This window comes from Phasianus colchicus, chromosome 15 (genome assembly GCF_987193195.1).
Source record: "Phasianus colchicus chromosome 15, bPhaCol1.hap1.1, whole genome shotgun sequence".
Lineage (NCBI taxonomy): Eukaryota > Metazoa > Chordata > Aves > Galliformes > Phasianidae > Phasianus > Phasianus colchicus.
In genome coordinates, this window is record NC_143450.1 from 18339244 (window position 1) to 18363251 (window position 24008).

Sequence of the window (24008 nt, forward strand, 5' to 3'; positions counted from 1 at the left end):
TTATACAAATCAAGATCAGCTGTTCTGAAACAGCACTGCATGAGCTGAATGCCCTCAGCCTGCCTGCTGGAAATTAGCCTCCAATGCATGGAAGGAACTTCCACACATCCCCTGTGCTGGGCAGCATTGGGTGCTCAGGGCCAGGGGTGGGACTGGGGGGTGCTGCCCTCTGCGTGGCCAAAATGGAGCACTGCATGGGAGAGGGCTCTGCTCTGCTGAGCTGCTGTGCTTTCTGCCAGAGATTTGGTGAGGACTCAATAAATGTTTCTGGGATGTAAATGTAGAAGTAGATACAAGAGTGTTTGAACAGCTACCCTGTGCCCTGAGCACACCATGCATGAGAGGGCTGCAGGGCTGTGAGAGGTGTATGCAGGTGGGTTTGCAGGGAAACCTTTGGTTTTTCTCCTCCTGAGCCCAGTGTGCCCAATGCACACACACTGTGAGGCTGTGTTTGCATTGGGTCCTCAGAGCATTGTGAGGGCAGCAGGCACTGCAGTGCAGGATGGACCCGCAGCCATGCAGGGCAGAGGCTGCACCCCAGCAGCACCCAGAGCTGTCTGTGCAGCTGGAAGGGGGACAGAGCCGTGAGTGCAGCTCTGAGCTGAGCACTGTGCATCGGGCCTGTCTGCATCACTTGTTCTAAAAAGAGAAGACAAGCAGAGTGGGCTGTGGCTGTTTGAGCTCTTCAGACACACAGTGAGCAGAGCTGCAGCATCTATGGCACGCAGAGAACATCCCTTCATCTCCAATGTTTGAAATCCTCTTCCAGGGCCACCTGTAGGACCGTGCTGCTCACAGCCTGCCCAAACACACCCGAATTCACATGGCAAAACACATGAAGGGACATCAGGTCTGGAAGACAAACCCAGGGACAAACCAGGTAATGAACTGGGCAGGACGAATTGTGAAGGCTGCTACAGGATGGAACTGTCTGAGGGGTGTATGGGCAGCAGCAGTGCAGCACAGAGGCAGGGACTGCAGTGCAGACAGGGGTGTGAGCAGCCATCCTGCAGCCAGAGCACGGTGTGCGGGGATCCGAGTTGGGGCAGTATCTAATGTTTGATGTCTCAGTTGTTTCTGAATCTGTTTTCTTCCCCAAATGCCAGAACAAATTAGTCTACAAACATTACCACGTTACAGCCTGAGTGCAGTTTTCTGCCTCTGAAAAAAAAAAAGAATAATTCTCCTTTAAGTAGTGCAGTGAGAACATACAAAAGCATCCGGGGAAATGTGCCAACTTCTGTCTATTGCTGGGGAAGGAGGACTGCTTGCTCCCCGTGCCGTGGGGCGGCTGTGCTCTGCCCACACTCGGCAGGGCTGTGCCCCCAGCCCAGGCTGCCCTCCTGCACTGCTCCCACATGGGGACACAGCCGGGGGTCCCTTCGCCCCACAGACACGGCCACGATGACGGGGGATGCAGGAAGGCCCGGTATCTGTGAGTGGACACGTGAGCGAGTGGGGTCGGATCGGCAGCGCCACGTGTGCGATGGGCCATGTGCCACGTGCACACACAGCAACATGGAAAACGCATTAGCCCCCGCCGCTGAAACCTGAGGCAATTGGCCGTGAGAGCCCACGTCCTGGGACTGAACACTGATGCCATTACCCAGGACTCCGCTGCAGAGCTGAAGCACAGGCAGAGCAGCACGTTGCTCCAATGCACGGCACTGCCTGGCGGCCAAACGCTCACCAGAGACCGGGGCACTGCCCAGGGAGCTCTGCAACAGCTCTGCCCTCGGGGCCCGGCCGTGCCCCTGCTCCCCAGGCTGCTCCTGCATGCTGCTGAGCCCCCTCAGCCTCTGCCTGTTCCTCCGTGCCTCCTGCCGCCCCCGGAGCTCTGCACTCAGCCCTGCCCTGGGGAACCCGTGGCCCGGGGCCTCATGCTGTGCCGCCGGGCACCCGATGGGCACCAAATGCTGGTGGCTGCAATGAGCAGCCTGGGCCCATGGAGCCACCGCGGGGAAGGAGCAGCACAGGCACCGTGAGCAGCAGAGCAGGGACCGGGGAGCAGAGCACCTCGACACATCAATAATTCATAAAATGCCAGCAGCAATGAAGGGAGAGAGGGACTAGAAGTAGGAGAACAGAATATCATAAAGCTTTTTAATGGTCTTTTTCCATTAGTGTCAGATATGTGGCTGCTCTTCAAGCAGGGGACGTTCCCTGGACTCCCACGGAGCTCAGTGTCCCCGGCACGCTGCACCCTCCTGCCACATCCCAGGCCCTGCGATGGGCGGGCGCTGCTCAGAGGCTCCCCATGGCTTTGGGGGCATTCATAGGGCCAGGCACCCTGTGAAGGTGCTGCAGTGCAGAGCCGTGCTGTACCTTCCAGTAGTAAAGCTGGCCCAGCTTTGCTGGCTGTGTTCACTCCCTGACCTCCAAACAAACCCCGGTTTGAGGACCCTCTGCTCTCGCTGCCAGAGGACATCCTGCAACCTGTCCCATCTCTGCAGCCTCACCACGGCCGAGAGCCATGGTCCTTTCTCCTCAGCAGCACCAGGCATGGCCCAGAGCAGTGTGACAGGGGGTGGGTGCGGGGTGCCAAGGGAGGAGCATTGTGCTGGGGACAGGGGGATGGGTGCTGTATCAGAGAGGGGGGACAGACAGACTGAGTATTTTCTAACTGCAAAGCAGCTGATGCAGCCAGATTTCTGTTCTCTTATGAAAGCACCTCAGCACCTTGTGCTGAGAGAAATCTATTTTCCTCATGGAACTGTAGGGAAAGAATGAGGCCAGAACAAGTTGCTCCGTGTCCGTGGTCTGTGTGCACTGTGCTGTGTGGCAGTGAATGAGGCATGCAGGGACACACCTCATTAAAGTATAACAGCACCCAGAGCTCCCACATGGGTGCCTCCCCCCAGCCACCACAGGCTCTGCCCCATGGCTGAGCACAGAGCTCACGGCAGCCAGAAGGGTGTGAGGGGAATGTGCTGCCCATGGGGCAGGGGTTGGCCATCACCCGGTGTCAGCCCCTACATCTGCCTCCCGAGCCATTCAGGCTGCTGTGCTGGAGCTGTGGTGCCAGGAACCAGCATCATTAGAAGATGCCCGGCACAGACGCTCAGTGTTCCTGTTTGCTGCATTGTTTGCTATGGGACTGCAGGCAGCTGGGGGTCTGTCCCAGGCTCTTGTGCAGACCCTGCCCACACCGAGCCCGTAGTCCTGCTGTAGAGCATAAGGGGAGAGGGAGGGCAGGGAATGGGGACGCTGGGAATGGGCACATCAGGTATGGGAATGCCAGGAGTGCTGCCTGCCCCCTCCAGCTGGGCTCCCCACTGCTGCCCGGTGCCAGCCCAGGGCTTTGGCCCTCCAACACAGCACCCCTGGGTCTCCTTGGCAGATGCTGGCACTGCAGTAGCCTGCAGGCCCTGCAGACAGCCCAGGGCAAGATTTTTAATTCAGCATCACACTTCAACCTGAAATCTGAAACAAAAATGGAAAAAGAATGACAGCATGTCAGCACCTCCGAGCCTGTGGTGGAGCTGCTGGATGTGGTGGGGTTGGGGCAGCACGTCAGGGTGCCTGGCACAGCGCTGGGGTCAGCGTTTGTCACATCACTGTGAGCAGGGAGGAAAAGGCCACCTGACGTACCCAAAGGACCTTTGAGAATTTTGGCAGATTTGGGAAGAACAATCATAACATGGAACTCCAAGCATCCTTCCCCTACGTCTGACAGTGATGTGGGACCACTTAAAAAATACTCTTTTAAAAATTACAGCAACCTTAACACTTGGAAAGGCGGAACATTTAGAAACATCCACAAGAAAATACTCCCTTCCCAGTGGCCCCGCAGCAGCAGCTCTGTGCCGTGATGCTTGGAGCTGCAGGGCTGTGGGTGCAGCACCAGAGCAGCAGGGAGGAGTAGTGAAGGAGCAGCAGGCTGCTGCTTCTGCCCTGGCTGCACGTTTTACAGAAGCTCTCTGGACACCCCTCTTGCCCTGCAGACATTACATTCACACTGTCACATCTCTGCTTACTGCCTGCAGTCACTAGAGCTAGTGCAGCACTGGGACCCCATGAAGGGTCCAACCCCAAGGCCAAATGCTTGCTGAACCCACACTCCCCCAAGGAGCAAACCCAAGATGTGTTTGCAGCCACAGCCCTGAGGATTTCTGCCCATGGTGTGCATTACATGAGCAGCCTGGCCCTGCTGGTGGCTGCGTCCCACTGCTCCCGTTTTGTCTCTACACTCCCAGAGTCTTCTCAGCTGACAATTAGCATCCCTCACACAGCAACTTGTGGGATAAGAATCTAGATTTCAACTAAATTCTGGATAAAGTTTAAACCTAGGTATTTAAAATGCAATAGATGGTACTATTTCCAAAAGCCACATCGTGCTGAAGAGCTGACACCAAATTCATCACAGTGACTTGCACATTGCATCTCACAATTAATTGCTCTTGAAACAGCTGCAGTCTCAGAATTACCGACTGATACTTTCTTGAGAAAACAAACCTGAGCAGTGAGGGAGGGGCTGTGGTGAGGGGCTGTGTGTGGAACGGGGCCAGATCTCTGCTGAACGCGAGAAGGGGGCCTTGCAGATGCTCCTCTCTGCCAGCCCGTAATTAATGAATTATTGAGACAATCCTGAAACAAGCAGATGAAAAAAGAGGATGAAAGACGCTAGTGGCAGACAGACAGCCCCACTGTTTGGGGAGGATCTAAGCAATCACGTCCAAAAATTGTTTTAATCTCCTGCCGTCGCAAAGCACGGCGTTCCTGCTGGGGCGCAGGGTGGGGATGCTGAGCCCGTCCCGTCCCTGCAGAGCAGCACAGGCTCTCATCTCACTGCACACGCAGCTCCGTGCTGCAGCTCCTCGGGGTGAAGGCAGCGGGGCTGTGCTGCCAGGGAGCCCCAACCACCCACAGCTGTCAGCTGCTCTCATGGCCGCAGCAACTTGGAGCAAAACTCATGAATAAAGAAACTGAGCTGCGGAATCAAAGTATCCAACAGTCTCTTCAGCACAGCCCCATCAAAAAGTCCCTTAGTAATTTCAATTATTATTTAAGAAAAGACGGGGTTTTATTTTTGTTTTATTTTTTGTGACATAAAGAAAGAGATGGGAAAAGCGGGATGGCAGAACCAAAGCCGGCTGGGACGAGGGGACCCGGCGAGCCCTGCTGGGGCTGCGATGTGCCTGCAGCACCGCGGCCTTGCAGGGACGTGCTGAGATCCGCCTCCTGGCGCTCTCAGGTGCTTCTTGCTTTTGAAACGTGCAACTCGGCAGCGGGGGCTTTTCAGCAGAACGTTTTATAACGTCTTCTATCTCAAATGGAACATCAACGTCACGCCTGGGCTCGCAGCTCCTGCAGCCGGTTCCTACAGGCTCAGCCATCTGAGCAGCCGGGGCCAGCGAGCGTGCCACGGAAATAAATATGCCACGGAAATAAATATGCCACGGAAATAAATATGCCACGGAAATAAATATGCCACGGAAATAAATATGCCACGGAAACGCGCCGTGTGTTTCAGCGACGCAGCCGCGGCAGAGCCGCTGAGCTGCGGCCACATTTCCCGCACCGACTGCACGACTCTCGGCCGGCCGTGATCCGACGCTCCAGTGCTGGGCACGCACCTCCGGCCGCCGGGCTGAGCGGACAACATTCCCGCTGAGCGGAACGGGGCAGCGCCGCCGTGCTGGAGCCGCGGGCGGCCGTCGTTCCGCTCTCGTGGGGTCGCCCCGTCACCGGCACCCACACCCTGGGGCCGCGGCAGGACCGGGGCCGCGGGGCTCCCACCCCAGGTACTCGTTACGGACAGCCCTCCCGCACGGAGCGAGCCGACGGCAGCCCCGCGAGCCCGCCGCTGCCCGCCGGCTCCCAGCCCTCACGGCCGCGGCCCCTCGCACGGCGCAGGGCGGAGCCGGGCGGAGCGACGCCGCCCGCACGCGGACACGGCAGCACGGCGGGGAGCGGAGCGCCCCCATGCGGCGGTGAAGACCCGCGCCTGCTCATTGGGCGCCGATTCGCCTTTTGCGATTGGAAGAACGCAGCCGCCCGCGCGATCCGATTGGTGCACGTGTTCCACGCGCTGTGCCCGCTGATTGGACGTGGTTCCCGTCGCTTTTTTTTCCTACTGCCTGTTCCGGCGGACGTGACGTCATTTCCCGTCTTCTCCGTGGGTCACGCCTCACGTGACCGCTTCGCGAGCGGCGCGGGACGGACTCCGGCAGCCAATCCCGGTGCGTCTGGCTTCCCCCATTCAAAGTCGGCGGGCGTAGCGGCCAATCGCGGGGCGGTCCCGCCCCCGCCGCCGCTGACGGGCGTGGGCGGCGGCCAATGGGGTGCGGCGGGGCCTGGCCGGGGCGGCAGCGGCTCGGCGGCGCTGCGAGGTGGCGATGGCGGAACGGGGCGGCGGCGGCGGCGCGGGGGCTGGCGGCGGCGAGGGGGACGCGGCAGCGGCGGCGGCGGAGCGGTTCGGCGGCGAGCTGAGGTACCGCGCGGCGCGGGGCTCCGACCGGCCCCTGTGGCCACGACCGGCCCCTGCGGCCTAACCGCGGCCTGAGCGGCTCAGGGAAGCCGGGCTGCGGGCTCCGCTCTGTCCCGCCCTGTTCGCCTTTGTCCGCGCCGCGCGGGGCCGGCGGGCCGGGCCGGACCTCGCGGGAGGCGGGCGGTGCCGGTGCGGTGCGGGACGCGGCTCCTCCTTCCGGGCCCGGCGCTGGGCCGTGCCGCTCCCCGCTCCCCTCGTGCCGTCGCGCTCTCGGAGCGCTGGGCGCCGCGTTCCCCGCACGTGTGCGGCGCTCGGGGCGCGGAGCCGGGCCTGGCGGGGCGCTTCCAGCCCCAGGCGGTTGTTTCTCCCCGTGCGTAGAAGTTAGCGAGAGCCGTCCTTTGAGTTTGCGAAGGGAAGAACCTGCTGAAGGTTGCGCGTGCTTTTTTCATACGTAGTTCAGGTTCGGTGCTTTTTCCTCACGCGTTTGCGCTTTGTTAGCTCTCGCCTTTTTTTTGTTTTAACGAGCACTGATTTCCTTGCGGCTCAGCAGTGAACGATAGGAGCCCGGTTTCTCTCCCTCCCCGCAGGATGGCCCAGCAGCAGGCGCTGCGGTTCCGCGGCCCGGCGCCGCCCCCGAACGCGGTGCTGCGCGGCCCCCCCCCGCTGATGCGGCCTCCGCCGCCCTTCGGGATGATGCGGGGCCCCCCGCCGCCGCCGCGCCCCCCCTTCGGGCGCCCTCCCTTCGACCCCAACATGCCTCCGATGCCGCCCCCGGGAGGGATCCCGCCGCCGATGGGACCCCCGCACCTGCAGGTAAGCCGGGCAGTCCGTCTGTGTGTGTGTGTGTGTGGGAACAGGGAGATGAGAGCGGTGAGGAGGGCGAGGAAGGCAGCTGGGATAGCACGCAGTTTCTGTGTGGTGTTATGGAACGCGGGCTGACGTGTGGCGGTGCGAAGAGCCCTGCATTCAACTCCTTACTGCAATTCTGTGTTAATGGTTTATGCAGAGTGAGTTCACCACCTGCATTAACCAAAATCCAGCTGCACTTTGGTGCCTTTTGGCCATGCAGAATGCAGCAGTTAGCTGTGCACAGCCCTCTGCACTTGGAAAAACGCACACCTGATGTGTGTGTCGGCCTGCTGGGGCATCCTGGTGTGCTGTGACTGCTTACTGGGCAGTGGTGAATGAGCACAGACTGGCAGAAGGTACTGTGGTACACTGAGCTGAATTCTACCTGAGTTGAACCATAACAGCAATTGCTGTTAGTTCTCACTGTCAGTGGAGCGGTCAGATAGGCCAGCAGTAATTCTGATAAGCAGATCTGTGATCAGCGATCGAGTATGTTTTGTTTCAGTGCTGTATTCAGAAGGTTATGTCAATAGTGATGCACCAGAAATTGTCAATGGACAAACACTGAGCAAACATCTGAAAAGCCTGTGAGTAGGCACGGGGTTTGACCAAATCATCAGCACATAGCTCTCATACTGACATGAGTCCCTGTTCTCCTTTGGGGGAGAACATTCTTTACTGCAAAGTACCTTTGGTGCTTGTCTGGATTTTGTTCTTTTTTAACTTTGAGTGTTCTTGGCATCTACAGGATTAGTCTGAGTGCATTGTGAGCCTGCTGGGCTCAAGTCAGGTGCATCTGTGCTCACCTTTTATCATGTTGTATGTTTAAGTATTTCTGCTTACTTTGCAGATACCTGGACCGTTTGAAAGGTACAGCATATCTGGGAGTAAGAAAAGTTTTGTTGTAATAGCAATGTAGGGGTATCAGGATGGTGTGATTACTGTGCAGGGTTGTAGGTGGTGCATAATACTGTGTGGTGTTTAAATAATGGTTTAAATCCACGCTTTGTAATGGAATACTGGATACTTTTGTGCTGTGAAATTTATTTGAAAGAGTAGGGATTTGGGCAAGAAGACAGAAAACATGGTAACATGGGTTATTCTTTGGTATTTCTATTGGTATTTTTATGGTATTTTTGGTCTTGCTTTGCCTGTCTTTGGCAGCTGAGCTATAGAAGCTTCTTTCCACATCATTCCCAATGCATGGGAGTGTATGGCTCTGCATGTAGCTTTATGCAAGTGGTGGAGCAGCAGGAAAGGAAGCAAAGCAGCCACCAGTGCAGGAGCAAGGACTTAATGTGGACTTCATGTGAAATAAATCAACATTACACTGCAGCCTCATCTTGTGTGCTGTCATCACCTTGAGTATGAGATCTTTTAAAAAAAAAAAAAAAAGTGTGTGTTTTCCATAGCAGGCTTTTTTTTCCATTGGACATGAAGCACAGTGTTAGAACTTGGCAGTGTGAAGTAGCTTTTCTTTTTAGTTGAAAAGACTTGTGGAGTTGAAGATGGAAACAGTAACTTTGTGGGATGTCAGCAGCCCCCACTCATCTAGTGCAAAGTTGTCTTTTCTGTTCCCTTCATCTGGTACCAGGGCCTTGTTCTTGGTCTTGGATGATTTCATGCTCAGCTTAAGTTTTTTTAACACTATTTCCACATACCGTGCCTTTCTCTTGGTGCTCTGTGGTCCCGTTTTCCCACTGGTATGGTCTTAAAATTAATGCACCCATTCACAGACTAGAGAGATCTGAAGGAAATGAAGGTGTGGGAGTGTGCAGTGGACCTGGGAAGGAAACACAGGACCATGCTTCCTGGTGCCTGCACCATTTCAAGAATCAGCCAGTTAATTTGAAACCCGGAGCCCTGACATCTCATTGTTTTGTGTGTTTGATTTATATTCTGAATGTGCTTTTGCTCTTAGCTGTTAATTGTGGCTGTTCAAGCATACCATGCACTAAATGTCTTCTATAGGTCATTGCCATACGTGGAACTCACACACCAAGCTTGTCTATGTTTCTTCTTGCTGTCAGCACAGTGCTCTGCTTTGCACGTGATTCTAAAGGTGATGTGGTGCTTACTGGGGAGCTGAGCTGTTTTCTGGATCCCCTGACTGCACACTGGGGTCCTCTTCTCTGCTCCTCGTGCTGCCCTGGAACAATCCAACTCATTTTTGTTCAGGAAGCAGCAGCAGCAAACTAAAAGTGGGCTACTGGAGTTCTTCTTACAGGCTGTAGGGTAGTAAAGAGAGAGATCATCTAACGGCCAGATGGAGGAGCTGCAGAGAAGTCATGAAGAAAGGAAGTTACCTTAATAGCTTTGTCGTTAGTTTTTAATTCTGTCAGTGGCCTTTTGACTTCCTTTACAGTGGTACTGAACAAAAATCAGGGCTGGTACATGAGTTTAAAAAGCAGTTAAAAATGCATCTCTTACAGCAGAGGTCTTATCTCAGGAAAGTTTTCAAAAGAAGCCAAATGTGCACAGGATCCCAGGACACAGCACACACTGAAAGCTACCATGGGTAGGACTCAGATTCCAGAGCGAGGGTGCAGCCTCGGTGCTGGCTTGCACGGCACACCTCACTGAGCCACCAGTTGCTGTTAATGGGATTTCCTGCAAACATCACAGCTTTAGCAGAGCCTTCATCCATCCTGCTGTGTGTGTGCATTTCTGTATGGAGCCTGTCAGATAGGAGGGTAGGGCTGGAAGCTCTTTGCAGTGAATTGTCTTGGTATTGCTTTTGTGGGGAGGAAATCTTTTGAAGTTTAATTAAAACTGGAGTTATGTGAGGCAGTTGCAGGTGCATGCAGTGAATTAAACAAGTTGATGAATTTTATTGACTGCAATTTTTTATAGGGAAGCATTTGTTGTGCTTGTTACACACAGGAAATTTCAGAACAGTCCAAATAAACAAGTGAGATAAATGAATGTACCTCTAATTACAAAACCAGGCGTTCTGTTTTCTTGTGAGAGCAAATGTGCAGGGCAGTTCTGGATTTCTTCTGATCATGTGATGGTTAAGATATGTGGTTTTTTTTTTTTTTTAATTAGCATTAGCTAGAGTTCTAGTTAATGGATGTTTGAGATGCATGGTGGGTTGTAATAAAATCTACAGCTCTACTGTGCTAATTAATGGGATGCTTGCTTGTGATTCTAATCTTTAATAATTATCATTGTGTGACTGCAGTAGTAATGCAAGAAATCGTTTTGCTTCACAGTGTGAGGAGTCTGAGGGGCAGTTACAGTTACTCAGGAACAGTTCCACCACTCGTTCTTTTACGCATAGGGATTTTTTCTCCTTTTTCAGAGAGTCGTTTTCCCTCATTCCGCTCCTTTTCATACCACTCTTTTCTGCTGCTTTGCATTTACAGTAACGGCTCGGGTGTGAAGTGCTTCCCTCTGCTGTTCCGCCATACACGGCGGTTTGCTGGGGAGTTCTCTGAGCTAAGGTTGGTCTGTTAAAGCTCTCAGGATGGGCAGTTAACCTTAGCATGGCTGTAATGAGCGCTGATGCTTCAATAAATGCAAGTTTGAATACGGTGTTACATTATTACTATTGTTTGCCTTCAGAGACCACCATTTATGCCTCCTCCCATGGGCAGCATGCCACCACCTCCTGGAATGATGTTCCCTCCAGGAATGCCGCCTGTCACTGCCCCTGGGACACCAGCAATGCCCCCAGCTGAGGAGATATGGGTGGAGAACAAAACTCCAGATGGCAAGGTGAGATGGCCACCGGGCACAGCAGAGTCGCCGCTGTTTGCTGCTGTTGTCAGGGTGTTGCCTCGTGCAGTCCTACGTGCGGGCACTCCAGATTTTTTTAAAAAGCTTGCATGGTAAAATCCTATATAATTCTGTTGATTCTCTTATTGAAATTATGTAATTGTGCTTAGGGCAGGAGTAGCTAAAACACTGGTAAATGCTCCCCTTTCAGATAAGCACCTGTTTGATAGTGACATCCTTAACTCGTAGGTCTATTTCTACAACGCACGTACGCGTGAGTCAGCGTGGACTAAGCCAGATGGGGTGAAAGTCATCCAGCAGTCAGAGCTGACGCCGATGCTGGCAGCCCAGGCCCAGGTCGGTGCCTCCACACCAACAACCAGCAGTGCCGCGTCGCCGTCAACCTCCTCGAGCACTCAGTCCTCCACAACCTCTACCACAACCACGGCCACGTCGGTTTCACAGACAAATTCCAGTGAGTACCTGAGGGCTTCTCGGCTTTGCATTGTTGGGGTGCTGCTTTGGGGAACTGCTGAAGCAACAGCTTAGTATCCAGCAGGAAGCAATTTCCACATCGAGTGGGATGTGTTCAAAGTACAGTATTTAAATCCATAAGAGCATTGCATGGGTTTTGTTGTTTTTTCCTGATTTGGAAGAGTTAAAGTAGTACTGTGCTGGGGTAGATGAATCCCAGTCAGCATGCAGTCCTTTTTCTTTAGGTCTTTGTGCGTTGTTTTTTTTTTTTAAATCACATCATTATCAAAGCTATTATACATCCATTTCCTTTTGACTGCAGTTAAAGCAAAACTGGTTTTAAAAGTATCTCAAAAAAAAAAAAAAAAATTGAGGTAGGAATTAAAATTGTACCAATTTCCTCTGTTTCCAAAACTGCATTTGTTGCTTTAGGAGGAAATCTTTCAGTGCTTTTTCTGGGCTACATAGAATTGGTTGATTGCAGAATAGAGCTGCTTCTGATGTCTTATTTTTACCACTAGTAGCTTTCTAGCTGAGACTCATAAGTTCCCATTTGCTGGAGCTGCACAAAAACGGAAAAAGTAAGTCCTTAGCCCTGTTATTATTCACAGATGACCTTTGAATAAGAGCCTGAAGATTACTGCTGATTACATGGTCTAAGTCTTTGCTTTTAAGGATTTTCTTACTGGGAAGCCCCAGGAGTTTAGGGATCTTATTTATGCAGCATGGACATAATGAATGTTTATATGTAGCAACTACATCAAACAATAATTTATAATACACGTCAGCATATATATGCTCACAAATGCCTCTAGAGCATTGACACAGATTCTTATCTTAGGTACTCAAATCTATCTGCATGTGTATGTCACCAGCAAACAATTGAGTAAAATCACAGTGTGTGGACAAAGCAAGGCATGCTAATTAACAAACGCTTTGGTTTGTGTTCTGCCTGTGTGCAGGGCGCTGAAAGCACAGCATCTCTGCTGCTCTGGAAGCCTGTTGTTTAATAGCCCTTGTTGTGGCTGTGCTGTCAGAAACGTGTACAGTGGGCCAGGCAGAGTCATCTGCAGAAGATGAGCAATTGCTGAGCTGTCTGAACTCCAGCTCTAGCACACAGATGTGTCCCATTGAAATATTTGACCTTTATGCTGTCACAAGAGAGACAAGTCAAGCTTAATTTTTTAACCCAAACTTTTGGTATCTTTGTTTGAAAGCAAGTCGCATTTGGGTAACCCACAAGGTGCACTTTGTTAGTCCTGGAAGGAGATCACCAAAGGAGCAAAAAATCTGCATTGCTCAAAACTTTTTAGAGCTTTGATATGAAAGATAGAGCTGTGATCAGCTGCTATGTTGAAATAGGTCTGGTGTCATCACCTGAGGCTGCGGCCATTTTGCTGAGAAACTGGAAGCAGGCAGAAGGTGAACGTTTGGTGCTGGCATAGATTTCTGAGAACTGCTCCTAGTTTTGATGTCGCTCTTCATGCACCTTCTCTGAAGCAAAATGTCTTGATACTAAATGCTAAGAGTCTGTTCCGCTTCTGCCTGTTCTACCTGCTAAGCTTTGTCTTTGCTTTCAAGAACTGTGACTGTTGGTGTCTGTGCCCAGGTGATAACATTTTATCAGTTGAAATAATTTTACAACTCGTGGGCTTGGCCTGTAAAAGTCTGTGGCTTCTGGTGAGCTCCATCCTCATCTGGTACTGATTTGATGAAGGCCTTAAAACAAATCACATGCTCACTCTTGGCTCTGTTTCCCTAAATTTTAGGCTAAGAACTCTCTCTTGTCCTGAAGCACTTAAGATCAACAGACCAAAAATCTTTTTCTAAGTAGCTTAATGCTGATACCTGACTGGGAGTGCTTCTGGTTATGGTTAAATAAAGAAAGCATCCAGGGTGCCCATATATCATGTGCTTATAAGTTAGGGGTTTTGGTTGTTTGTTTTTTGTTTTTTTTTTAATTAACACGTTTTTCAACAGTTCCTCCTCTACCAAACCTCAGAGTATGAATTTCAGGGCTGGTCGTTGACTTCAAGCCATCAGGTCTCTAGTTTCTGTTTTGCCAGTGCTTTGTCATGTAGCACTGCTCCTGGTTACATGCTGATTTCAGGCATGCTACAGGGATTGCTGAATTGAATGTTGGTATTGTCTTTTTCCACTGGGAGGCACTGAAAATCAAGAAAGTTCTTGCAGCTTCTGGACAAAAAGTACTTTCCTTTTCCGTGCTTAATTATGCATTCCTTAATTGACATTTTTCCATTCTTGGATCACAAATTCATGAGCATGGTTTTAAATGAACTGTCATCATGCACGTGCTGGTTATTACGCTCACTACAATGGAACCTTTGTTAATTCAATATAAGAATAAGCTTTTTCCATTTGAAACTTTCTGTAATGTTCCCTTTCTGTTCTTCCGAACAGGGATGCAGAGTAGAATTTAATGTATTTACTGAATGAGCTCTGTCCTTTGCTGTACTCTTGCCACCACTGTACAGTCCTGTTAGGAGTGACGAATGGTACAAAGTAAAATCTGAAATGGACTTCCTTTGTGAATACTTAGCATTACAGAGAAGGCAAAAACTATTTTCTGACCAAGATTGTCTTCCTGTTGATTCTAAGCATACTTGCTTATGTAACATCTGCTGGGAAACAGAGAGCCAGTATGTTTGCAGCGAATATATTGTAGTATCTGAGATACAAGGTGTTCTTTGTTTTTTTTGTTTTGTTTTGTTTTTTATCAGCACCTACTACACAAGACCAGACCCCAAGTTCGGGTGTTTCAGTTGCCACACCATCAGTCAGTGTTTCAACCTCTGCTCCTTCTGCTACACCTGTGCAGACTGTACCCCAGCCAGTCCCACAGACATTGCCTCCTGCAGTTCCTCATGCAGTACCTCAACCAACTGCAGCAATTCCTGCTTTTCCACCAGTAATGGTACCTCCATTTCGTGTCCCCCTTCCTGGCATGCCTATTCCACTTCCAGGTAAATTGGCAAACTGTGATTGTCTTGTCCGCTACATGTCCATGTTGTCAATTTGTTTGCACTCATGTGTCCACTGTGTATGGAACTTGCCTGAATCCTCTCCACTTAGAGTATTTTTGAAAGAATTCAGGGATAGCAGACAGACTTTTTAATTAACAATGAACATTAAATTTTTGACTACTAATTCTTTGATATCCGTATCAGAAACTAGGTACATTTAAACATGTAAACATTTGTGGGTTTAGATTGTTGAAAGTACCAGGAAGTGTTTAGTGCAGTTCTTGTCTTACAGCAGGTGTCCATCTCATCATCCTATTTAAGAGTGAGATTCTGGACAGAATCTATAAGTGACTGAGAATATGGTAGGACTGCATTCTAGCGATTACAGTTTTGCCTTAATTTTATTCTGCTTGCTTGATTTAGACCTAGAGTCTTGTGCTTAAATATTAATTAGGACATGGATTGTTCACCCCTTCCCCCCAGAAAGAGATTAAAATAACTTGTGAGCAGGAAAAGTTACCATTCAGATGCATTGCTCTTGATGATGTCAGGTGTTTTTAGCTCTCTTCTGTTGCAGCTCTCAAGTATGATGCTGAAAATTGAAGCAAAATGTAGAGGTTTAAGCTGGGGATAATTTAAATGAAGGTATTCAGGTGCAAAGTCTACTGTGAAGAAGTCTTAGGTGGGAGCTCTCTGGTGTCTAGATAAATCAAATTTTATCAGGTTTCGATCAAATATTTAGTTAGATACTGGAATATTTTAGGCTGGCAAAACTTTGGACTTGACTTGCTGTTTGTAATCATTGAACGGGTCCTACCTGATTCTTAATTACTTAAATAATTCAGTTTGCAGTGAGTTCCTGTTGAGTTCCTATTCTAGTTTTTTTTTCCTTGATGTGCAATAGCATGAACTACACGCTGTTTTTTTGGTGCATGGAAAGGTTTTAGGTTGTGGTTATGCTGGATATGAGTTAGTTTCTACTTACAAGGAAGGACTGTGAGCTGCCTCCTTGTGCTTTTGTGCAGACAGAGCAAGGTGACTCTTTCTCCTGTACCTTCAGTACATGGGTGCAGTACATAGGAGGGGTGCTCTTAGCCTCCCAGTGAATGGATTGGGTAAAAAATAATACTCTAGGACACTTCCCATACCTTCTTTTATCAAAAGATAGAAATGTCAAGGCAGCTAAGATGGATATTAGTTTTGCTAATTCGTTAAAAATGCGTTGAATAAAAAGCATTTTTTTGGGAGACGAGAGGACTGACTGATAGTTGCTCTTTTTAAAAGAGTATTTTTTGTCGAACAGTGAGGTAAAGCTGTTGTCATCTGTGCTGTGCTTGGAAAGGCAGTGTAGCTCTCGCTGTTCTAGGATAGGCAAAAATATTATTCTGAACATAATATCCTTAGCTGAATGAAAAATAGATAAAGGATACAGGGAGAATGCTGATGTCAGTATTGTGAGGTTTGGAGAACAGCAGAAGTGGCCTCAGAAGCAGTCAGCCAGCTGTTCTCAGAGCAGTTCTTGACATTGTCAGCAAGGGATCGGCAGAGCATGGAGGGTTTGTGCATGTTAGGGGGATTTAATCAGCTCCTGAAGTGTGAACTCTGCTAACATGGGGATGGTTAAAGCAGCAGAGATGGGTGCCAGTGGAATGGGATGGGGCTGTGTGGTTGGTTTGGTGTTTTTTTGCTTGTGAAAGAATTTCTTGAGTATTGCAATACAGAGGGAAAGGTAGAGCATCAGTCTTCTTCTTAAACTCGTGTTTGAAAACGTGATTCTTCCAAAGCTTTCCTGGTACTGCCTTTGGTGAGATGAGCCTTCTGGGTTGAACTCATTTCATATGGGAGGGTGCCTAGCAGCAAAGAGCGTGTTTCCACTAATGAGTCTAAGTTGCTAGTTAGCCTGATCACAGAATAAATACAGCTTAATCCTTTCAGCCAGCTCTAGCTCGATTGTAATAGTTCATAACTACCATCAAAGAAAAGGAAATCTTTAAACTACTTTACAATAAAAAGAAAGTGAAAAGAAGTTAAGATGACTCCAAGGCAGGTACAAGGTGAATTCCAGAAGGTTCACAAAGTTGTAATGTGCAGATATTTGGGACTTTCAGCACCTTACGTAAAGTTAGCTGGATTGTTCTCAAGTTGCAGAGACAGAGCTGATGAATGCCATTGCCATGTGATTTCAAAGTTACTCTCTGCATTACGCTGTAGTAAGACGGAGCAGTGGAAGAGTTGATCAGTGATATCTCATAATCTCAGATCTTAAAAAGTAAGTCTGCTTTCTCTTAATTCGTCTGTTAAAAGGTAGCTGTATGTTGGAGCTTGGCAGAGGAAACAGCTCGGGTGTTGCTCAGTGTGATCTGCACTGCAGGATCTCTGATCGCAGCGATCCCGCAGACGGCACTGTTTGTTCTGACCCCCTTAAGACATGCTGTAACTTCCGTAACAAAACGAATCTTCTCATTCATTTTGAAGAACATAGCATGATTCCTCCTAAATTTAGACAAATACTTCATTCAGTGCTGTTTGAGTCAATGTTTTTGTGTCTCGATTCACACTTTTTTTTTATAAAACTTGTTTTGGATTCTTTCATGGACGTATTTAGTAAAGATCATTGCAATTCTATCTTCTCACAAATATTTTTTAAATAAATTGGCAGTACTTTTAGTATGCTTTTGGTACTAGATCTCTACTGAAGAAAAACATTAGTTATATTTGTTATAAACACAGGGGTTTAATTTCACTTTGTACTGGAGGTTTTCCAGCTTTGCATGGGGGCATTGATACAGTTTAGGGGAGGAAGTTTCTGAAGCATTTCCATTTCCGAGTGTCAAAACCTGACTAATGCAGAAAGAACTTCTGCAGTATCCTTCCATACCCGAAAATGAAGGGCTTGGGAAATGCGTTCTCCTTCTCCCTATCTAATTTCTTACTGAATTTTCCATCTAATTGAGGAGGATTTGATGCTTCCCCTTTGTGGCTGTGCCATTTCTTAGGAGCTGGAGAGCAGAGAAGTTCGTGCTGCTGCCTTTTGAGGGCTGATGTTGTTTTTTTAGAGCATTTTCAGCTCACAGCTTACAAGGAAATGAAAAATGAGGACCATGTTTGTTGCCTCTGCAGTAGCACAGTGCCGTGTTCCTCTGCAGCTTCATTGCTTTTATTACTGCACCCCTTTCTTCCAGCCGCAGCCTTCCCCCACCCCGCGTCTCCTCCAGAGTGCTGAGTGCAGCTCTCACCCCACAGCTCCCTGCTGTGCTCGCCGGGCTGACTGTCCTGCTGCCCTTCCCTCCACTTCCCAGGCACAGCAGCAGCACTGATAGCTTCACTTTGCTGCTGCTCGCATGGCTCTGTCTGAGCGAATGCTGTCCGTGGAGAACATCTCCGTTAGCAGAATGCTCCTGTGGTACTGCCCCTGCATGCAGGGCTCTGTTCCCCCCTGACTGAACTTAAACCCCTGAGTCATCGTTCAGATGCACACTTATTTTTTCTAAGCAGCATCCCAGCGATTGCTGAACAGATGGTTTAATGGAGGTAGAAACCGTTGCTACAGCTTAATAAAGATTAATTTAAAATTGGATCTGGCATAAAATATCAGTGTAAAAAACGTTTGTTCTCTTGCCGGGAGGCTCTTATTGCCTGCTGAATGGCATCCCAAATTGTGGCAGGAAATCTTAGCACCCAGACTCCCAGTGGTAGCTGACGTACCATGGCAGCTTTCCAACATGCTTGCTTATCCGTTTTGCAGGTGTAGCAATGATGCAAATAGTCAGCTGCCCGTATGTAAAGACAGTCGCTACCACCAAGACCGGTAATTTTCAAACCCATCTTAGTTCGTTTTGTCTGTAAGTTGGCATGGTAGTGAATGTTGTGGTTTATATTTTATTTATTTATTTGCTTCTCCAATAGATTGAGTATATATATATATATATATACACACTTTATTTTCAAAACCAGTATAAATGCAAGTATCATGTTTGGCCAGGAAGTAGCTTTCCCAATTAACTGTTAGCGTCAGCTAATTTTGTACATCAAACCCAGTACAGTGTTCTGTAACCATTGAGTTCTGTGATAACTGTGTCCCTTTTCATGCCCATACTTCTTAGTTAGTAGTTTCCTGTGTGTGGATTTTTGTTTTCCCCCCACATGTGCAGTGACATGGTTGTGCTCGCGTGTTGGTGTGCGTGTTTGTGTGTCTTAATATGAAACTTACCATTTTTCAAATTGTGCATTTAAGAAATAAGTTCATGGCAATGTGTAATGTGTACCTTTTCCCTTATTTAAAAAGAAACGATTTTCACAAAAATGTTAAAAGTTCAAAGTTATGATCTCGTAGTGCTGGTCATATCCAGATTGCTTTTCTAGAAGTTGTCACTCAAAACATGGTCAGTATATCCATTTTGTTTGATCGAGCAGAGAAATAATAATGTAGCATTTTGGTTGTTTTATTTTGCATATTTGCTTGTCATTTTGCTTTAGGACGTGAATAAAATGTTTTTTTCCAGTCTTTACTACTAAACAGAACCATCACGAACTCTGAAATAGTTTCATTCTTTTTGCTTTTAATCCAAGGCTCTGAATTGATGCTAGGATGAAGGCAGGATTTAAGACTTAGCAGAGTTCTGCTCCATGATGTATCCTGTGGCTCAGAGTCAGGCCAGCATTGTTTCTTTTCACAGCAGCTTTAGGAAGATCCTAAAATGACAGAACTATTCCGCAGTTTAAATCATTCACAGAGAAATAATAAAAACTTACTTTAAAAATACACCTCATTTTGATGTATTAAAGCAAACATCTAAAGCCCAGCTGTCCTTGTGCTGTGCAGAATTGAATATTAATTAAAATTAAGTTGTATTTGTGTAACTTTCCCAGTAATATGGGCATTGGTCTTCATTAATGTGTAGGAAGAAAACTTAGTAACAGTGCATTGCTTTCAATTTCATGTAGAAAATAACCTTTTTTGATGGGGGGTGATTACTTGTAAAGTCAGTCAGTAACGTGCTAGGTTTGGGGTCTTTGGTATTTCATTGTCACTTACTGTTCTGTTTCCTTTTCTTTTCTCTCTTGTCTCCTCTGTTTGCTCCCCCTTCCTGCAGGTGTCTTGCCGGGAATGGCGCCTCCCATCGTACCTATGATCCATCCTCAGGTCGCTATTGCTGCTTCCCCTGCCACGCTGGCTGGAGCAACAGCAGTCTCTGAATGGACAGAGTACAAAACAGCAGATGGAAAGACGTACTATTACAACAACAGGACTTTGGAGTCAACGTGGGAAAAACCCCAAGAACTGAAAGAAAAAGGTACTGTTTTTTTTAAATATAGCTGTGTGAGAGCGGCAAAACTGCTTAGACTATTGATGGTTGTGTTTGAAATGTGGACAAGAATTTGTCTAATCCCCCATCTGTCTTAAGCGTATCTTTACACCTTGATTGTATGGATCCATTTAAGTCACTTACGAGTCTGAAGGTGGCAATTTTAGATGTACCTTTCCACTCCAGTAGAATGTAAGTACTGGACAGACTCACAAATATGAGAAGACCTCAATTACAGGAACATAGAAAATGGGGAAAAAGATCTTTTATTTTAAAGTTTATAAACCAGGGAAAATGAAAGTCATTAAAATTCTGAAGGCTAAGTGAAAGGCTAAGTTTGTAAACAGTTTTGAAATATGAAAAAAAAAGGAAATTGCCTCCTGTCCACTAAGTCTGAAGTTGTGCTCCGGTCGTGTTCTGTGACTTGCATTTGTTCTAATCCACTTTGTGTCCGTGGGTGTTGCTCCTTTGGAGGAAAATACTTGTATCAGAAAGAAGGAAGAAAGAGGAAAAATCTCCTGGCTCTTATTCAGTGTGTAAAGTCTTTTTTGGGGAAGAAAATCCAGTCAGACCAGAAAGTGCTTTCTTTTATTGTCTGATGGTTCTTTCGGTAACAAGAAGTCATTGTTTAGACATATGTTGAACATTTATACAGTTATTTAAGTAATTGATATCCAGCTTTCTAATAATTCAGCCCATGTCACTCAGTGCAACATCTGCCCTTTTCTTCAACACCTCCAGGGACAGTGACTCCACTGCTTCCCTGGGCAGCCTGTCCCCATATCTCACCATCCCTTTTGAGGATAATTTTTTCTTAATATCCAACCTGAATCTCCTCTGGTGCAATGGGAGGCCATCACCTCTCATCCTGTTGCTGTTAGCTGGGAGCAGAGGCTGACCCCCTCACCTTACCACAGCCTCCTTTCAGGGAGCTGTAGAGAGTGATAAGATCTCCCCCAGACCTCCTCCTCTCTAAACTGAACCACCCCAGCTCCCTCAGCCACTCCTGAGTGGTCCACTGAACCACCCTCACAGCTCCCTTGTCCTTCTCTGGACACACTCCAGGGCCTCGGTGTCTTTCTAGCAGTGAGCACAGCACTGGAGGTGCAGCCTCACCTGTGCAGAGTACAGAGGAGCAGTCACCTCCCTGCTCCTGCTGGCTGCGCTGATAGGACCTGATACAAAACCAGGATGCCACTGGTCTCTTTGGCCACCTGTGCTCACTGCTGGCTCACGTTCAACTGGCTGTCAGCTGACCACCCCAGATGCTTTTCCTCCATGCAGCTTTTGAGCCAGTCTGCCCCGAGCCTGTAGTGTTGCATGGCATTTTTGTAACCAGAATGCAGAACTCAGCACTTGGTCTGAAGGATGGTGCGTTCAGCTGGCTTTCTAATAGATTGTCTTACACTATTTCCATTTTCAGTCCCAGATAGATCTTGCTACTGGAGATAATCACATCTCTATAAGCAGATGTTGTAAAGCGCAAGAATGGAATGTGGTGAAAATACATTAAAAATGAGTTTTGTTTTTGCTGTTGTGCCTGGACAATCATACTGGAAAAAACACAACTGTTTCTATAATTGTTTGTTAACAATATTAAGGAAAGTTTTATCTTTACGCAGAAAAAATGGAAGAGAAGATTAAAGAGACAATTAAAGAACCTACAGAGGAACCTTTACCAATGGAGACGGAGGAAGAAGAGCCAAAAGAAGAACCTATAAAAGAACTTATAAAGGAGGTAAAAGACCTTGCAACCAAATAGTATCGTCATTTTAGTTCCTACATCCTGCAGGGGTGGATGCATCTGTAGACCAGGCATTATTGACAGGAAACATGGTTAGTAATCTGAGTTCTTGAATTTCTGGGGTGATTTTTGAAAGCCTTTTTCTTTTTTTTTTTTTTTTGGACTTATAGTGTTTTTTTTACAGAAAAAGACAACTTTAAAAGAAAACGTAGAGTATGAGTTAAGTTACAAAATTAATATGAACATAGCAAAAAAGAAAAAAGGTAATCTGATTGCACAGACATAATCATCTTTTGCTCTTCTTAAAGTGTTCACTAAAATGAAACTTTTCCTTTAAAATCCTTAAATAGCTATTTCTTTGTTTCTTTCCTACTTTGAAACAAAACTTACACTTTTCCATGTGCTATAACCAATCTGTTTAGTTTGTTAGGAAAGCATGTGCTAGAAGGTGTTCAGTGCTTGTGCTACAGTAAAAAAAATCAGCCTTTTTTTTTTTCCTGAAAAGCATTTTGTCATGCTGAAAAAGCATAGGTTTTGAAGATGCCAGTGTGCTTGAATGAAAATAAATGAAATAAATGTTTTTATATTGATTTCTGTGAACTTGTATGTACACTTCTTAGCAAAAATGCAGAACTCAATTATTATTTTTGCTACCCCTGTGTCCTGTTTACTTTTGAGGTTTGTTTATTTCTGTTACAAAGGTCATTGCAGACTTTTGACTGTTTCATGCTCCACGTCTTTGTTTTGGATAAATGAATTTTAAGAACAGATATGTATTTCTTTGCCCCTGCATTTTAGTCTTTGATGAACTATGTCAAAGATTTGTGCAGATCTAGGGATGTATTTAAGTAAGGTTTCAATCAAGTCTAAGCAAAGCAAACACTTGGAGGTTTTCTAGATTGAGTTTTGGAGCAGCACTTACAGTCTATGTGATGAAATTCCAGTGCTTTTGTTTGAAGTGTGGTTGAGGTGGAATTGGGAGCTGGTGATTAGCATTGTTTCAAAATACAATTGCTTGTTTAAAACAAGTAAATTACCCTGTAATAAACAAGTAGTTGCCAGCTATCATTGCCTAAATCCTGTAACTTGATTTTGTTGTTTGTTTGTTTCTTTGTTTGCTTTTATCTTGAGGAGCCAAAAGAGGAAGAAATGACTGAAGAAGAGAAAGCAGCTCAGAAAGCCAAGCCAGTTGCAACCACCCCTATTCCAGGAACCCCATGGTAAGTACTGATTTTCCCTGCAGCCTGCAACTGGAGGACTGAAACATCACAGTGAATGTTGCTGGATAGGTAGAACAAGTAATAGTGCATGAAGATCCTTTATGGTGCACTTCTGATTCAAATAACAGTGGATTCCTTCAGGCAGTAGTCTTTGTAGCACAGTCTTTGTATCTCACGCTCGCTGCAGTCTGCAGTCCTGTGAGGTACATTACTAGCATAGGTTCATAGCCATTCCCCTTCATCTGCTGCCGATTCCTCCTGATTTGGTAGGAAATTCTGGCTCCTCAAAATTGTTTACTACTTCTGCCCTATGCTTTGGGGAAAGAATAGGTGCAGCTGCTGACCAAAACAATCCAGTTTTTTTAATGTGGAATACTCATACGGCAATGTGAACAGGATATCACAAGATGAAACGAGACATTTTGTTTTCTGTTAAATTTCTAGGTGTGTGGTGTGGACCGGTGATGAGCGTGTTTTCTTCTATAACCCTACCACACGTCTGTCTATGTGGGACAGACCAGATGACCTTATTGGAAGAGCTGATGTAGACAAAATTATTCAAGAACCTCCTCACAAAAAAGGAATGGAAGAAGGGAAAAAACTCAGTAAGAGCATTGTTTTCACCTTCCTTTAAAAGTCTGAATATAATTTCTCATTTATTTTGTGTTCATTTCCAAAATTAGTAATGTCTAAATAAGTGAGAAAAATATCAAAAATTGCATATAGCTTTGGGATTTCTTCAAGAAAGAAGGTGGGAATGCAAGAACATCAGCTGTGGTACAGTTTGAAAAGAGCTGCCAAGAACAGAGAGCACATAAGAGGCTGCTCAGTTGAGGCATCTTTCTGGTATGGGTTGTAGTAAATGATCCTGGGATGACATGTGGGCTTGGTAGTTGGAGGAGAGTTAAGTGCAAGTACATAACCAGGAGATCCAGATGTGCTTTGTTAGGCTGTTTAGTCTGAGTTCTTTCCTGGAAATAAAAGGTCAGTGTTCATCATTTTAAATAGCAAGCTTGCCATGAATCTGTTAGTCCCACCAAAACATTTGATGATTTTTTTCTGGAAGCAGCTAAGAATTCCTCTTCTTTTATCAGAATGCAGTACTGCGTGTATTGTCCATCCTCTGATTTTGCATAAGGCTTCATGTGTGAGTTATCAAAGATAAAAACCTAAAGTAGTATTGAAATCTCTTACAGTTAGAGAAGAGCATGAATCAATAGAAGAAGCAAATGAGGATGAGCCAATTAAAATTAAAAAGCGCAAGTAAGTTTTGAGTTGGTT

The 24008-nt window shown here is 47.1% G+C and overlaps 1 protein-coding gene across 5 annotated transcripts in view; it reads left to right on the top strand.

Annotated features, from left to right (window-relative positions):
- Nucleotides 1-6313: 6313 nt before the first annotated feature.
- The window catches only part of TCERG1 (transcription elongation regulator 1), a 31761-nt gene continuing 14066 nt past the window's right edge, over nt 6314-24008 (top strand). Inside the window, exons 1-11 of one of the 5 annotated variants that reach the window (XM_031598509.2) lie at nt 6314-6433; nt 7018-7243; nt 10847-10999; nt 11249-11474; nt 14215-14457; nt 18203-18265; nt 19551-19751; nt 21386-21501; nt 22639-22727; nt 23172-23332; nt 23906-23990. In XM_031598509.2, the coding sequence (XP_031454369.1) occupies nt 6339-6433; nt 7018-7243; nt 10847-10999; nt 11249-11474; nt 14215-14457; nt 18203-18265; nt 19551-19751; nt 21386-21501; nt 22639-22727; nt 23172-23332; nt 23906-23990 (1658 nt within the window). In that variant the 5' untranslated portion in view covers nt 6314-6338. The remainder of the gene's footprint in view (nt 6434-7017; nt 7244-10846; nt 11000-11248; nt 11475-14214; nt 14458-18202; nt 18266-19550; nt 19752-21385; nt 21502-22638; nt 22728-23171; nt 23333-23905; nt 23991-24008) is intronic. The other 4 variants (XM_031598510.2, XM_031598511.2, XM_031598512.2 and 1 more) reach the window with 4 other exon arrangements.